This window comes from Ascaphus truei, chromosome 2, assembly GCF_040206685.1.
Source record: "Ascaphus truei isolate aAscTru1 chromosome 2, aAscTru1.hap1, whole genome shotgun sequence".
In the NCBI taxonomy this organism is placed as follows: domain Eukaryota; kingdom Metazoa; phylum Chordata; class Amphibia; order Anura; family Ascaphidae; genus Ascaphus; species Ascaphus truei.
The window spans coordinates 423,307,636-423,325,834 of record NC_134484.1 but is presented as its reverse complement, the minus strand read 5'-3'; the positions used below and the strand labels follow the sequence as shown (position 1 = coordinate 423,325,834).

At 41.3% G+C, this 18,199-nt stretch overlaps 1 protein-coding gene across 3 annotated transcripts in view; it reads left to right on the top strand.

Annotated features, from left to right (window-relative positions):
* The window catches only part of MPP7 (MAGUK p55 scaffold protein 7), a 341,147-nt gene that overhangs the window by 144,102 nt on the left and 178,846 nt on the right, over nt 1–18,199 (top strand). For all 3 annotated transcript variants that reach the window (XM_075587671.1, XM_075587669.1, XM_075587670.1), the window contains exon 4: nt 2,235–2,353. In XM_075587671.1, the coding sequence (XP_075443786.1) occupies nt 2,235–2,353 (119 nt within the window). The remainder of the gene's footprint in view (nt 1–2,234; nt 2,354–18,199) is intronic.

Sequence of the window (18,199 nt, the reverse complement as noted above, 5' to 3'; positions counted from 1 at the left end):
GAATCTCTTCACAGAATCAGGAAGTGGATTTTTAGATGGAAAAAAGTACCACTTTTTAGCATATATATTTTAAAAAAATATTTCCCGTAATGGTTAAATGTTTTCTTGTAATTTGAAACCATTAATACTCTTTTCAGTCTGCTGCACTGCTATTCAGTAGCAATCTCACATTTTAATTATCTGTGCTTCTTACTGTGATATCGTATTTTGCCTTTATCACGCAATACAATTTGAAATTAAAAACTAGCTTGGTTAACAGAATTGGCCTGTCAAGCGGGTAAACTTGGTTCAAGTGCACCTCCAGTACCACAGTTCCAATGTAAGCACTTCACGGGCCGGACATGCTTTGTCTGATAATTGATGAACAGGTGTCTCGGAGGTGTGAACCAATAATATTTATAGTGCTTGTTAGAGCTGGATAGCATGGCTAATTTTATACCATCCTCTACAATGGCAGAATTTTAACATGGATGCTATGTAGGCTGTTGTAGCATTCTTTACATGAATGACCCAAGGATAAGTAATATATGCATTATGACTGATGTGGGGCGAATCTGTTCAACTTTTATGTCAAATTAGTAAACCGTGTCAGATCTGTAGAGAAGATGTTATATGAAGGCCTGCTTCAACCTGATTGCATTTCCAATATACGTTGCAAAATGACACTGCTGGTTTATCTAACTGTACATTGTACAAATTCCCATGTGGCCCCCAGCGTCTGTTCATTGCTTCGTCTGGAACTACTGTTTTCTTGTAGGTTCTGTTCTTCGGCCATTCATATTACCACTAATACCACAGCCCTGCTTGGCAAATTCGATATGCACGTTTATTTCCATATGAAAAAAAAAATTAATTTATTTGAGTTGAAAGGTCTTTTCTGTACTATTAAATGGCCATCTGTATCATATTCTAGGTTCACGAACAAGATTTTGCATAAACCGCTAAAGATCTAGATCTCCAAATATTTCAACCTCAGCAAACAAAGTGTAACCGGAGAGAGTATGTTTATATATTGGTGAGAGGACATTTATACCGATGCCAACTGATGGAAAAACAAAAATAAGCAGTGCGTTTTTTTTAGAGTAGAATTACAGTTTTTTTAACGGAACGTATAATGTCATGAAGGTTTGGGCTTTATATCTCATTAATAAAATATTTAGATTAACATGTAAGATTTTGGATGGACATCTTGCAGCCTATCATGTTACTGTGCCTTTATGGTTAAACATCTTGTAAAACTGTCCTTTTGATGAACGGCAGCACTTATTCAGACTAAAAATAATAGCAGAACCGTGTAGAGAGGATCTCTAGAGATTATTAGTGTTTTTGTAGACAGCAGACAGGCGAAAAAAAGGCATTTTGTCCTTTTTACCCCTAGCAATCCCACTGGAAAATTAAACATATGCTATGAATTGATATCAACCCATGCCAGGTTACCTCCCTATAGAGGGCTCGTGCAAGCAGCGCTGCTGCAGTTCTTGGAGTGTAGTTTGATAGCTTGTGCGTATGATGGATAGTTTATGCTCTGTGCTACTGTAGAACACTGTGCTACTGTTTGTTTTGAAGGTTTGCTGAAATGTGACACAAATAACTAGCAGTTGCCGCTTTGATCTTCTAAGCCTTCATTATGTTGATCTAAAAAAAATACAACAAGCTAATACTGTGCCTTTCTTCCCATGTTGTCATACCTTTGGGTCATTCACGCTGCATTGTTCCTTTCTCGCGTAATACTGTGGAATTTTCTTTTATTGGCCGTATCAATATACTGTATAACCCTTAATTGAGCAGTGAATTAAAAAAAAAAAAAAAAAAAAAAAAAAGAAACATTTCAAAGAAATCGCCGTTTCAACCGACCACCCCATTTATTTTCTAGCAGTTTTTCCTGGTGGTGAGTCATTTCGTTCGTTGGCTAGCATCAGTGGAGATGGAAAAACAATTAAGTCGCGGAATGTGTGTTTTATTTTGTCCCTCTTCAGATTCTTTGTCAAAATTTTTTTTTTAAATGCTGTACGAGCTTAGCATAATATCAGGCAAAGAGGCTTCTGACAGATTGAATTGTACACTGCTCATACTCTGTTTTATTTAGTGATCTTTGAAGTCCCCTCTGATAACTCTGCTAATATTTGTCTGGAAAGTCCAGACTCCCAGTGACATGCTCCAGACGAAGCCATCGCACAGAACTGTTAAGTGAAATTAATGAGATTTACATTTTCTGTTTTATTTTCATTTTATAGGGCTGTATGAGCTCTTGGCTACACTGCCGGCCCAGCTGCAGCCACATGTGGACAGCCAGGAAGACCTGACCTTCCTTTGGGAGATGTTTGGTGAAAAAAGCCTCCATTCACTGGTGAAGGTAAACCACATTTAAATACCATTCTTGATTCAAAGTACACATTCTCATATATTATTATTGAATGTGCTCCGAGCTGAATGCTTGGGATTAATATAGAGCAGAGTTTCACAGATTCAAGAACTTGACAATAGAACACACTCTTCCTGTGAAGGATGGAAGTTATGGAATAGTACACGTACTGGGCCATATTTTCGAAATAGTGCTACTCTGCAGGACCCCTTTCCAGTATGGCTTTGAAAATATAGCCCATTGCAGTCCATTCAAGTGAATTGGGCCGTATGGTGTCTTCTAGCACGGATGCATGTCAAACTCCAGTCCTCGAGGGCCGCAAACAGGCCAGATTTTCAGGATATCCTAACTTCAGCACAGCTGGCTCAATTAGTGGCTCAGTATAACGGAGTCACTAATTGAGCCAGCTGTGCTGAAATAGGGATATCCTGAAAATCTGTCCCGTTTGCGGCCCTCGAGGACTGTAGTTTGACATGCATGACGGAAGGTGTCATATGGGGCAGCCCTTCTTCCTAAACATCGGCCATGATGTCACCGACTGTACAACATTTCATACTTGGGTGGGGGGAATATTTCTTTCTATGAAAAGGAACCTACTGCAGTATAGCAAAGGATCTCTTGACAAGTTCGGCACGCAACTCCATTTAAAACCTCTGCCAAGCCTACCATGTTGATTTTGTGTGGGGCCCACAGCCCTTGACTTGTAAAATACCATCGTACCGAACAGGAGAGTCCTTTGAATGCAGTGTCTTCTCTGTTGGTGTTAGAAAGGGTTCTGAAGAGAAGGAAGAGTCTGCTGCTGTTTTCATTGCAGCTTTCATAGTGTTCTCTAGCTCTCCCTGATTTTGAATTGGGGTAATCTTAACAAATATCTGAAAATACTCTATATAGTGGTATGTATTGAATATGTTAAGTTAATTTAGTGCTGCTTTAATCCCCAGTCTTACAATGAATGGCAAAGCAATGTAGGCATTTCCATCAGCTAACGGGTTAATAAGGGAGGGCTGACAGTAAACGCTTATGCAACACACACGTGTTTTTTTTGCTCTTGTTTGGCGGAATATAGTAAAAAAAAAATAGCACTATGAAATTCAGACTTCTGTATGGCTAGCATTAAAAACTTGGAGTTTAGCTTAAATAAATAAATGTTCACAGAATTTTTTTTTTATAAGGAATATATATGTATTTTTTTGAGGTCCCGCATGGCAACGGTTCAGTAGCCACATTAATTTAAAATAATTTCCTTTAACAAAGTCAACTGAAATTCTAGTAAGTTGTTTCTTTCGATGGCTTTAGTCCATAAAAATAGTGTTTTCATATAAGTATACGTAGCTGGAAACACGAAACAAATCTCCTTTTCTAAAAGAACACAGCTCTAAGGTTTTTTTTTTGCCTTTCACGAGACTGTTCACCAGAATGGAAACGATGGAAGTGGACATTGAAAACATGCTTAGTTACCTGCCAGGCTGCTAAAGGAAGCAATCCATCTAACATTCCACAAATGTGTACGGTACCACAAAATATATTCCATAAAGTCATATTTCTGCTGCCGCTTGTATCATGTGGTGTTCCTTCTTCTTTTTTCAAATTGGGCTCCTTGTTGCTGTTCTCTCTCCGGTGGAAAACATGAGTATTCTGCACTGTTTACATACATTCCCCTGCCTTGCACTGCCCAGTAAAGCTTGTTTTGACAGTCCGTGCACGCCAGTCAACTGTGTATAATACTGTGTGTTGCCATAAAGCAGAGCTGCTGTGATTAACCAGGCCAATTGTAAGATCTAACCTTTTTTTTAATTAAAATACCTGTATTTTATATATTTTTTGCCATCTCATGTCAGTCAATGTATTTGTTAGTAGCTTTCAAGGAGCAATGCTCGCTGAAAGAAGACAAGTGACACGGAGAGGTTGCTCAAAAGAGATTTTGTCTTATTCAAGCACCGCACACCGTTAAAGGGTTAATAGTACAGCTATGCCCCCATCTGATGAGGACATGCATCCCTGGTCTAGACAAAGAATCACTCTCAAAGCAGCAGTATATATACTTGTAAAAAGCATTAATCATCATTCACACCTCATTCTGCACAGGCTATCCCCACCCTGCTGTTCTCTTCTGTCTGCCGTTTTCTCTTCCTTCAGTGGCTTGTTGTGTAGGGGCTGAGTGATGTTGTGTTAGCAGATTTTTGCTTAACCATGTTAATCGTGTAGAGCAGGGGTGCGCTTCTTGAGCTGCATCCCCTTGCCTGGCAGCCGCAGCATTCGCGCCCCCCCCCCCCCTCTCCAAGGACCCGGCGTGCTAGTTATGTGACGTTACGTCACGTGACCCCACGGCGTCATTTAACGTGCGTTGCAACGGCGTCACGTCATGTGACCCCGCAACATGACCCCGCGGCCGTTAAGGGAGTTACAGAGGCTTCACGCCTCCCCAGGCATTTAATTTAAATGCCTTGTTGAAGAGCGCGGAGCCTCTTTAACTGCTGCACCCCCCCCCCTAGAAATTCTGTCGCCCCCCCCCCAGTTTGCGCATCCCTGGTGTAGAGAACACCTTTGTTTTCAGCCAGAGTCAGTGTAGCGAATAAACTTTGACGTTCTAGCAAGTTTCATGCAGCTGTGTTTGCCTATACCAGGAATGGCCAACGTCAATCTTCAAGGGCACAACAGTCGTTGACTGAGCCACTGATTGAGCCACCTGTGCTGAAACAGGCATATCTTGAAAACCTGACCTGTTGGTGGCTCTTGAGGCTGGAGATGGCCACCCCTGCCCTATACCTTTATTAGACATCTTGCTTATCTTCTCCATACTAACACCATTCTGCATTTAAACATTAACACACCCCTTATTGGTTCATTTTTGCACACTCCTCACATTACTTACTCTCTTATGGGGGTCTTACAGTTCAAGCTCAGTCGCTTTTTACATGTGGGGAGTAACCATGGAGTTCAGATACTTAACTGAAAGGTGCCGCCGGTTAGTTCCTGGCATTTAAATTTCAGCATCATGTGGGCCAATAGGAAGCCATGATGAAAGACTTCTTCCTATACAGTAGGTTCGCTTAACATGGAACATTTAACAGTCATTTTGTTTACCATGGAGGGCACGCTACCAGGCGACACCTTCCCCGGTAAGTTTCTCGGCAACCAACATTGGAGCAGCCAATAATCCTAAGGAACAAGTAGTTTCTCTTACTTAGTGTATTAATGACATCCAAGAATACTGTAGATGATTTCTAACTTCAATGTAACGCTAATATGACTGAAATAATGATTCTACTAGCAAAGGACCACCCTACCAATGAACAAATTGCAAGAACTCAGGAACTCCTCTCTTCGATAGGTAACAAAAATTACATTACAAAAAAGCAAGTAGAAATGTAGGAGTCATCCTGGATGAATAAGCCACCCTCGCATCCCAAGTCAATGCCAAAGTTAAGCTTCAGACAATGCTCTACGAATGATGGAGGATTGCCAATCTCCTAAAAAAAATACCTCGCCACCATCAGTCGCCTGGACCTTTCTCAACTGGACTGTAATTCTCTACGTAGGAATGCTGACCAACCTTTTTTCTGCGCTCCAGGCGATCCAGAACTCTGCAGCCAGACTTATCAGTGGCACCAGGAAGTTTAACCATATCACCCCTTAGTTGAGAAAACATCACTGGTTGCCCAACAAGCAAAGAGCAACGTTTAAACTCCTCACTATGATACACCGGGCGCTCCATGACACAGAACCCCTCTGTCTTCAAACAAAATTTAAGTTCCACAGACCCACCTCGAGTCTACCATCCCAAGACCTTCAACTTAGAAAGTCCCCAGATTCAAATGCACTAGACAAGCTGGCCATGCCCCTTCGGTACAGGGAGCCAGGGAATTGAATGCCCTCCCCATATCCATCAGAAACATCAAAGACCATCCCACTTTCAGAAAACGGCCCGAGACTTAACTCTATGAAATTGCATTTCCGACCCCCCATTGATTCTTAGCTCCACCTTTTTGGAGTTTTAAAAAAGCACATAGGAGCAGGGTTCTCTCTGTGTGCGCGCTATACTGAGAGAGAACAAGGGGGTCACTGGAGCTGAAATTAATGCTGCTAGCTCTGGATTCCTCCTGCTTCCCAACCCTTTAAAAACATTTTTTTTTAAATGAGGAGTGGAAACTGCTCCATTAAAATCATAGCAGACATCCTTTTACCCAAGAGGATCATGGATGGGCACAGTGTGCATGACACACATTGTTAACCCCTTCTCTGACAGAATTCATCGGTGCCCTAAAACTTTGTTCCAAAGTCCTTATATATTCTAAATGACTTATGTATGTACTTTTGTTGTAGCTTATTAATGTCATTAAGACAGAGCAAGAAGGATATGAACCATTGAACCGTTCATTCTGTATCTTTCAGTTACCCTGACATCTGATTATGATATTTAATCATAGCGTGAATGCAGCTTCTCTGCTGCATCTTATTCTCTCAATCTCATACAGTGTACGGACCTGTTGGTTTTGGTGTAGGGTAGCAGAGTGATCTCTTCTGCAGGGTTTTCAGACGGAAATAAAACCTGCATAAGCTTTTTATAGTGCTGGTATTTGAAAGACCATTTGCATAGGAGCATACATATAACATGATGTGCGCAGCCAATACTGAAAATAATCCGTGGGAATAGACTTTCATAAAACCGAAAACATTTTTTACTGGTCTCACTGGTGATGTCAGTCGTGGATTTTCACAAAGCTGATTTGTAAGTGCGTCTTTCCCTCGGTGTGAGCATCACCCCTGCGGTATTCTTTACTCCGTTACAGTGACTTGTCTTGTTTTAGCCGCATAGAACGTGTATTTGGTATTTGACCTTTTGCCAGTTGAAGTAATACAATTGAACAACTATTTAATATATTTTTGTTTATGAAAAACATGTTAAAGTACAGATTGTCTCATATAGGCTGCAATATAATGTTCTTTGTTTCATGAGGCATTCACATTTAGGTTTTTTGGCTTAACTTAAATCAAATACTGTTCTATAACAAATATTATGAAGCAAATATTTAGTGTGTTAAACCTTCTAATGCAGAGCACTGTATACACTGGCGACACACTTTATTCGAGCTCGGCTAGTCCCACGAATTCGGGTATACCCGGGTGTATTGAGGTTTGTGACTGTTTTCTGCCCGAGTGCATTGGGTTATTTTCCAGGCAGGGATTGAAGCATTTTATTCCCGCTGGCTGCAATACTGCACAGTATATATATACTGCATTACAATTCATGAATTTATGCCATCTGGTAGACACGCGAAGCATTGCAGCCTATTAAATCCTAATCATTATCATTTAACAGATCAGCCGCCCGTCAGCCAGGCATGAACCCAGGCTGGGAAGGCAAACGCAACGGGGCTTGTCAGAGGTGAGGAGCGGCTCATTCCAGGTATCTGCCAGGTACATACTGGGTATTTGCTCGAATAAAGTGTGTCGGTGCAGTACAGTACTTTACCATCTAAACACCGTACCAGCCTAAAGTGCAGGTCAATATGATACAGATATAAATAGATACTAATTTAGCAGCATGGAGGTCCTTGGACACTTCGGGAACGGGATGAGGTAGAAGTGCAGAACATTTATGTCTAGGTCTGTTAAAAGTATATGGATAGGGCTTATGTAGAAAAAACATTATCATAAATAATGTATTTCTGCTCTGTTGTGCGGTTTATTCCATGTGAAGGTATACTGGGGGTTTTAAATCCTGAAATGGTGTATACCCTTCAATATTTTTTATACCAATAGTTCATAATACTATAGGCAGAAAACTCTCAGAAAGGCACATATTTAGGAATACCAACTGAATTAGGAAACTGCAAGCTATGGGTTCCCTAGGGACCCCAATGTTATATTTGGGGATTTTCTGAGATGTTTGAAAGGTTTGTTTAGTTCTGTAAAAACTACTTTAATTTATAGACTGCGTGTGCCATTTACACATGGGGGCTTATGTATTAAGCGCTGCAAGCAGCTTTTTTTTTTAGCACAAAATTGGCCTAGGGAAAAATAATTTCAAATTGTTCTTGTGTGCGCCTGTGTACTAACCTCATACAGGGATGGACAAAATCTAAAAATCTTAGAGTGTGGGGTAATAAGAGAGAGGTTTAGTGGGGCTGACACAATACTTCCCCACCTCCCCTCTGGCAGTGGCTTTGTGTGTCTGACACCCGCTCTCTGAGACACACACACACTAGTGCTCGCTCTCTGACACACACACACACACACACACACACACGTCTTCACCAACACCCTTCCTGCCACAAGTTAGCCGGACTCTTCAAAAAAAAACAAACCAAATAAGCGGATGTGGGCATAGTCACGAAGCACACTATTTCCCTCGCACCTCACTCCCCTGCCCCCCTGCTCTCCCACCTCGTGCCTTGCTCTCCTTCCCCACCCCAGCTGTTTGATTACTCCCCACCCTTAGCTGGACTAAGTTGTTCAGAGCAGTCACTGCCACGTCTGACAACAGCACAACCTAACCCCGCACTAGCAAAGCAGGATAGGTTGCGCTGTTGCTGGTGGCAGTGGTGATTGACAGGTCAGTAATCAATGCTCTGGAACATAGGCGCCATGACTACATTTTTAGCCCACCAGGCAGATTTTTCCATCCCTTACCTGATATTTCTGAACCTGCGCCATTGGTGCAATATATATATATATATATATATATATATATATATATATATATATATATATATATATATATATATATATATATATATATATATATATATATATATATATATATATACACATGTAGAGGTATCAGTACCGTGTTAGCCGAGCTTCAATAATCAAAAAATAAATAGATGATACCGTTCTGTGGCTAACGAAATGCTTTTATTTGTGCGAGCTTTCGAGATACACTGATCTCTTCTTCCGGCGATGTTACAATGAATGAAGCATCATTGCTAATTCATTGTAACATCGCCGGAAGAACAGATCAGTGTATCTCGAAAGCTCGCACAAATAAAAGCATTTCGTTAGCCACAGAACGGTATCATCTATTTATTTTTTGATTATTGAAGCTCGGCTAACACGGTACTGATACCTCTACATGTATGTATGTATATATATATATATATATATATATATATATATATATATATATATATATATATTGCACCAATGGCGCAGGTTCAGAAATATCAGGTATATATATATATATATATATATATATATATATATATATATATATATATATATACATACAGTGTTCGACAAACCTATACATTTGCTCGCCCCGGGCGAGTGGATTTAACATCGTGGCGAGCTCCTATTGGCCCAAGCAGCACACGTTTTGTACTAGGTGGCGAGTAGATTTTTTTGTGATTTGTCAACCACTGGTTATATATATATATAGTGCCCAGACGTGAACTGTCCTCGTTGTACAGATATGTACAAAAATAATTATTTGTGCGCCAAAAAAGTTTAACTTGGCCTTGAAGCCTAAAACGACTGTTAATGGTGTTAGCGCAGAATGAAGTTGCTACGTAGCAACCAAAAATGTAATTAATGCAGCAGGGATGTTTCATTACATAGGTTAACAAAACGTACAATCTTTAACAATATAGCGTTTATAAATAATATTTCGGTAATTTATATTTGACAGGTTCAATCAAATTGAAAAAAAAATGCACAGAATTCGGTTTTAATTTAAATTGTATCAATCAGGTTTTGAACATGACACAATGCGTCAAATTATTAAAAACAAATTATGCTTCATGGATAAAGTCTTCATACATACAACATCCATTTTATGAAGGTTTGTATTACTTTATTTTACGGCAATGTTGATGCAAAAAATGTTTAAAAATAGTTTTATTACATAGGCCCCATTTTCGAGGAAGAATGACTAGTTCTGAAGATATAGCTTAGTAATGACGCTGCCCTTACATTACAGAAATAGGGAAGGTTGGCAACATCCTTTCACCTGTAATCTATATGCACTGGTACTTGCTAAATTGATTATATTTCTTGTCAAATAGGAGTTTTGTGACCTCATTGGTATGCATGAGAAATGGAGCATTAATGCGCTCCTATTCCATATGTTGTGAAGTTACTTCCCCGAAAGTGTTCAGCGCCATTAAAATTAATGGGTCTTAAAAATCTTCTCTAACACATGGAAGGCAGCTTCACATCATATTGAATAAGGACCCCAGAGGTGTAACTTTTCTCTTAACTCTATTGTGAAAAACTTCATTAGCTTTCAGTTGGTAAATGGATATTTGTTAGGGGTGGGGAATACAGAATAAATACCAATTTGTGAGACTTTGAGAAATGGCTTTCCTTAAAGGGGAATTACACTTATTTTCGCTGTTGCTTAAAATCCCTGCAATATTCCTCTTTAGTCAGGCATGAGCAAAATGTGTTAGAGCAGTGGTGATTATATCGTTCTGTCTCATCCCTCCCTTTCCACTAAGTACTTGTGATCCACAAGGCCAGAAATGTTGGATATTTGAAGGAATTTCAAGGCTAAGTTATATATGACAGATAACCGCACGTGTACAAACTCCCGCAGTATACGTTTCATATAGCGTCATTATTTACATACAACCAAATTTGTTGTCAGAGCAAAATGGGGCAGTTTTTGGTAACTGACCTATGCCTTTATTTATATTTGCATACTTTTACTCATTTTAGCGATTTCTTTTTAAATAATGGGTTTAACGGAATATATTCTGGGATCTGGTTTTGCTTTGAGATTGAGGATATGCAGTGGAGAGTGGTCATTCAATTGACATATTCGGTCTGGGTTACTATTATACTGTACTTGGAATACTTCTAGTACTGCCACTATTCAACTTACTGACTTTTGGGAGCGTATCCTATAATCTCCGAAATGATCGGTTGAAAACTCCCATGGACTTGAATAGGAGTCCTGTTTCTGGGGTTATAGAATAGGATTGATAATAGTGGGCATAGAGAGCAATGTTTTTATCTTTACTGGGGACCATAAACTGTCTTGACTTGTGAAATCCCTGCAACCTGCCATTATTCTGCAGGACTTGGATAAAATGTGAGCATGATTAAATTACATATTCGGTTTAATATAGGTGTGATTATGCAATAACAAGTGGTAGGCAGGCGTCACACAACATTAATAGGGTCGAATTAGGGCAATTTTTGGTGGAGACTTGTTTAGGAGTAATTGTAAGTACTGTAGCCGGATAAGCAATAGTGATCAGAGTTGAGCAACAGCTGCAATGCTACTAGGATATTATCATGCAATAATATAAATGGGGATTTACATGGGAGGGAGCAGAGCAAAATTGTACCCTTCCATAAACCTCTAGTAAGACTGCATGCTAAATATGGAGAACACTTGTAGACCCCTTACTGTAAAAAAGACATAGATGTGGAAAAACTGTAGCGACAAGCTGCTAAATTGATAAACCAGATGAAAGATCTTGTTTATAATGAAAGACTATCCAAATTAGGATTTTTCAACCAGGGGAAGTATATTTCAGAGAGAGAGAGAAGTGTTGGGATAAGAGGTCATGCTATGAAACTGGAGGGGTGCCAGGCTCGGGGGAAATCTAAGGAAGTGCTTCACAGAAAGGGAGGGTGGATTTGGGGAATAACCTCTCAACAGATGTGGTGGGGACTAACCGCACAAAACAGTCAGGGAATTAAAAAATGCTCGGGATAGTCATAAGGCTATCCTAAATAATAAGGGGAGATCTGGAACAACCTCCCACAGCAGAGCTATGAGTCGTATGGGGTTTGAGGTTTTTTACAACAGATTGCAAAATGGACAGACTAGCGGGGCCAAGCGATTCTTCTCTGCAGTCATATTCTGTGTGTCTATCATTTCACTTTAAAGAGAAGCGTCATAGGGATTTACCTTCTACAAAATGTAGGATCAATTCAAAGTACACTGCATGGTACACTGCATAGGCTGTAAAGGTAACATGGGGTTATGCATTAAAATAAAAGCAAAGAAAATATACTGGAGTCGGCATTAAAGAGCACTGAAAATGTGGTATTTGCTGTCCTTGGGAACTGTAATACTGTAGCTAATTACTGTAAGTATATTTACTTCTATATATTAAAGTGTGCCACGTGATGAACAATAGAGGGATCCTGAGTAATGGCGATCTTTAAATAAGTGTGTAGATCACCAAACATGAAAAATGATTTCACATGAAATTAAAAATGTAAATAGAAAACTAAAAATGTGATGCTAAAGTCGGACAAGGAGAGCCCAAATAAACGGTGGTGGAAAATAAATATGTACAGTAGACTACGATTAAACGTAATGTCAGTCGCCCTTTTAGTCACTGGGAAAAAGATTTCTGCAAAAGATGTATGCAAGAAACGCTTATATGGCGCAATACAGTTTTATTATATGACTAAAGGTATATGATGCACACTCACAATGTGGCCATATAAATCCTGCACATCAGTGTACAGACCATCAGATGGTCTGTACACTGAACGCTGTCTCTCGCCCCTGCATATAGTTCCTTCAGCTCTCTGCTGCCGCGGGGCTCCCTCCTTAGGCTGAGTCCCCGCTGGCGCTGAGCTCGCTTGGTGCGCTTACCTTCTTCTATGTGAATCAGCACATCCCCTCTCCCGCTGTGCTCGCGCGCTCATGCGCGTGCACACACGCTCTCCCAAGCATTCTGCTTGGGGAGACAAGGGAGAGATACTTTGGTGCTGAGAGCAGGGTCACATGACCCTGCTCTGACAAATGGGAAGAGAGAGGGGGCGTGTTCTACTCTCCTGTCACACACACACACACACACACACACACACACACACACAATTCAGCAGAGAAGTGGAAAGGAGAGGGGAGGGGGGGCAAACGGACTGAGGGGGGGGCAAACGGACTGAGGGGGGGCAAACGGACAGAGGGAGGGGGCAAACGGGATGCTGCTGTGTGGTGGGGGGGCAAACGGAGTGCTGCTATGTGGTGGGTGGGCAAACGGAGTGGTATGGTGGGGGAGAAGGGAGAGAGAGAGAGGGGAGAGAAATAGAAGGGGGGAGAGAGGGGGAGAAGGGAGAGACAGTGGGGGGGGGGAGGGGGGAGAAAGCAAGGGGGGATGGCCGGGAGAGATGATGGGGCAGGGGAAGAGAGAGCGCGGGGGGGGGCAGGCGAGAGATGGGGGGGCAGGGGAGAGAGCGCAGGGGGGGCAGGTGAGAGAGATGGGAGATGGGAGGGGGCAGGGGCGAGAGAGCGCAGGGGTGACTGGGGAGAGCGCAGGGGGGGGAAGAGAGAGAGAGAGAGAGAGAAAAAGATTAATGGGGGGGAGAGAGAGAGAAAGCAAGCTGGGGCGAGAAAGCAAGGGGGGAGAGAGGGGGGGGCCGGGAGAGATAGCGTGAGGGGGGGGGGGCAGGGGTGAGAGAGCGCAGGGGAGATGGGGGAGAGAGCGCAGGGGGGGTGGGGGAGAGAGCGCAGGGGGAGCGGGAGAGAGCAATGGGGGGGAGAGAGAGAGTGCGATGGGGGGGAGAGATACACAAACACAGCCCCTATTTAGCCAATTACACGCCCCCTCCCCTAATACCCACACCCCCCATTCCTGCTCTAAAAATGTTGCAGGACAGCGATCGCTCATACTTGAGAGCTGGTGACATCACCGCTTTCCAAGCATGAGCGAGCTCAGCGGCAGCGTGGACTCAGCCTTAGAGTGGGATTCCCTCGTCTAGCCTCGCGTTGTCCTGAGCCAATGACCGGTCCGTCGCCACGTTCATTTACTTGTCTCTTTAGAAAGTAAAGTATACCAAGAGATACTGAACAGGCAAAAAAACATAGACAGAGAACAAACGAATTTCCATTTCCTGGAGTCGGCAACTATGTGAAAGATGATCATTGGCGAATATTGCACCAGTATTTGTTTTCATCCCCTCCTGACCCATCTTGTCCACTTTTGAAATGATTAGTTGTGCTCCGTACTCTCTGTACTTGTCTTTTTCTGTCCTCATTTACTATGTGTTATTTGACCTTAAGCTTTCCAGCGTATTATTGAAAGGCTACCTGTCTTATATTAAAATAAGAAATATGTTGTACATTGAGACATGGAACATCTTTAGAAAGTGCAGAAAGAATCTCTGACTCTCAATGGACATTGAGAGTCTGTATACGTTGGGCAGTCAGAATGAACAGTACCAGACAATACAGTTGGGCAGTATACAAACAGAATAATATGCATAAATAGTCACAAATGGGCACAGTGAGGTTTCACGTATCAGTGTCCTACTATATGTCATTATTTTATTGCATGAACTTGATTTGCTTTAACCTTGCACAACTTGCATTAGTGAGTGATTTGGGTGGGGGTACTGGAGCAGTTGGTAGAGGAGCAATTTGTTACTCAGGATCAAGTTGTTACTCAGGATCAAGTTGTTACTCAGAGTCCAGTGCTAGTTAGAAGAAGCTCAAATAAGTTTAATATATTTTGTTCCTGGCGCAAATCGGAGCGAGAGGAAATTTTGGCACGATGTCGGAGAGCAAATTAAATGGTTTTAATACATATCCCCAATGGTAAATAATGGTAAATTGTAAGATTCATAGACAGTAGGTGAGGGTGTGAATGCTTAACGGAGCTGACATTTGCCGCATCTCTTTGAGCTGAACATTACACCTGGCTGTGTTTTATGGTGCTTAGAATTGCAAATCGCTCCTCTTTCTGAGATGGATTTTTCACTCCCGGTTGGGTAATAAACTCCTGATCTGATTGCAAGTACAAACTTGCAAACTGGTAAATTTAGCCCAGAGTATAAATAATTTCTTAGTGGATTCCACACCGAGCATAGAACATAAGATGATCATGGTTAACCAAATTGGATGGGTGAAAAGCGTTTAGCTATCAGTGCATGTGTATTTGTGTTGGGAGCGTGTGTGTGAGGTTGGAGTTGAAACAGATTGTCAAATCAGTCATTTTGAGCTTTTTCCCATACTGGAAACAAATTACTCACTTCACTCTGGCTCCGGATTTTCAGACTGTGGTTAGTACTGAAATATGTGCTCTATCTTCCTGTATCTCTGAGGGGTAAATGTCAAGTAATCCTGTTTAAAGGGGGAAAGGAATAGATAGAATTACAGTTAAAAGTAAGGAATATTGTTTGTGCGGTTTATTTTTTTTGGGAGGTTTTTGCCCCTTGGGTACAATTCAATCAAAATGTATTTACAGAAGCAATTCATGTTCCGGACCCCCCCCCTTGTGTATGGTTACACACAACTGCACAAAGCTTCCTACATTTAGAGAACAAACCCTAAAACATTCTGGTTACCAGATCATCATTTTTTATTCTGATAACTCCCATTTCTAGTTATAATGTACATCTAAGATCTAATGAGCCGAGTCAATATTCTGTCTCATTGATGTAATGGGTTAATGACAAGTACACGTTTAGGGCATTAAATAAAGGAATCTGCAAAGTAAGGGAAGTGCTCTAATAGATTGGAGAAAACGTGGAAATAAGCAGAATAGAGAGGTTCTTTGTACAGGTGGTCCTTTCTTTCCGACGTTCCACTTTTCGACAAACTGCATATTCAACGCTTTATAATACATGCCAATGAGCATTTTTCCAATGCAAAAACACCTTACCCGATGCTCATATAACATGACGCCGCGCTGACAAGATTAAACAATCGGCCAATCGCAAAGGTGCAGTTCAGCGAAATCCCCCCAAATCAATCTGTATGACTGTTTTTTTGTGGTGTATTTTTTCCCTTAACCATGTCTGACAAAAAAACAAAAATGCCAGTGATGTTTCTGCTCAAAAACGCAATAGAAAGCTTGTTACTTTAGAGATAAAGTTAAACATTATAAGGCGTTCAGAGAAAGGAGAGACCAATAAAGAAATTGGCTAACAATTCTGAAAGACAAGGCCAGAATATTGGAGCCGGTTAAGGGCTCAGCTACTATGCCAGCAAAAGCTAGAAGGCAACATGATGGACTTATTGCGGAGGTTAAAAACTCATCATATGGCTGGAAGATGAATCTCAGCGTCGGTTGCCCATTAATTTAGCCATAATTCAAGCCAAGGCATGGAGTCTTTTTGAGGTCATTTTGCACAAGAAGGTTCCAAGGATGAAACATTCACTGCAAGTAACGGCTGGTCTATGTGTTTTAAAGACGGGGCAAACTTGCAAACATTAAAGTGACTCACGAAGTACTGATGAGGAGGCCGCTAAAAATGTCCCTGCTAAATTAGCAAAAATTATAAAGGATGATGGTTATTGCGCTCGTCAAGTGTTCAATGGAAGAAAATGCCCAGTAGAACCTACATTGCAAAAGAGGAAACGTCTATGCCTGGTTTTATAGTTGCCAAGGACAGGCTTACTCTTGCTTGGATCAAATGCTGCAGGTGATTTTAAGCTAAACACTTTTTTTTATCATGCAGAAAACCCTAGGGCATTTTAGGCCTATGCAAAGACCACACTTCCAGTGATTTGGAAGTCCAACCATAAGACTTGGGAAACAGGGGACCTTTTTGAGGACTGGTTCTGCTGTGGAATTATAAGAACAATAATCTTCCTTTTATAAAATTGCTACTCCTGGACAATGCTCCTGGCCATCCCTTGTTTCTGGGCGACTTGCATTCAAACATTATGGTTCATGCCCCCCAACACCACCTCATTGATTCGACCTATGGACCAGGGGGTTATTGCTTCCTTCAAGGACTACTATCTTGGGCGAACATTTGCCCAGGCCATCAAGGCAACTGATGAGGAAGGAGGTACAACCTTTAAAATAATTTTTGAAGTGTTTCTATAGTCTCCATGTAGTAAAAAAACATTGTCGAGGCATGGAATGAGGTGAAACAATCAACTTTAAATGGTGTTTGGCACAAATTGTGCCCTGATTTTGTTTCAGATTTACAATGCTTTACCGAGACAGTTGCAGAGGTTACTCAAAGTGTTGTGCGAATGTGTAAAGATCTCATCTTAGAGGTGGAAACAGATGATGTTGATGAGTTGCTGGCATCACATTCTAAGGAGTTAAGCAATGAAGAAAATAACGATATAGAGTGCAAGCTGAAATCCTCACATGTAAGTAAAATAAGTGACTTGGTGCAGCCTAAAAAATGGTCACTAGTACCGTGTGAACATTGATAAACAAATAATGAAGGCTCAAATAAGTGAAATATTGCTGTGCAGTGCCAATTTGTGAACTGAAGCACTCGCAGCCAGTCTGTTGCAGCCAATTGACCCAAATGCAGTATTGATGGTAATATCTGCAAGCTGGAGTCCTCCTCAAAATGAAACGATGAGAAGAACGTAGTATAATACAATTTAATATGGATGTACAGAACAGGGTAAAGTAAGGGGTACACTCACATTTTCCCAGTCTGTTTAGCACAATAAGTGTGTTAAGGGCACACTCTAGCCTCTCTGGAATAACACCAAAAACCCACCGCAGATCTGCCTCCGATGTTCCGCTCCACTCCTCGTGTCGGCGATGGTCTTGCCGGTGTGGGAACTTCTGCATCTGCACGCGCACCACCGTACGGTGTCCCAGTGGAGTCAGGAAGGCTGGCTGGTCTGTATGGTGTCCTCAGAGTGGCAAAAAACCCTACGCCTTTCACCTTCGTCAGAATATCGGCTTCCTCAGGGGTTCCAACAGCCTGACTCGCAGATGTGTTTTTATAGGCGTCCGGGTCAGGATAGCGCAAATCAAATTGTCCCAAGTCCATTTCAATTAACTAAATGGTTCAAATATTGGGATAGCATTGTAACTGATGCAAATTAGATTGTAATGGCCAAAAATACAAACGTTTTAATACACAACATAATATAAATGATATATTTATAATAATTAACACTTTATTCTAAACAATATAAAGTAAATGAAATAAAAGAATATTATA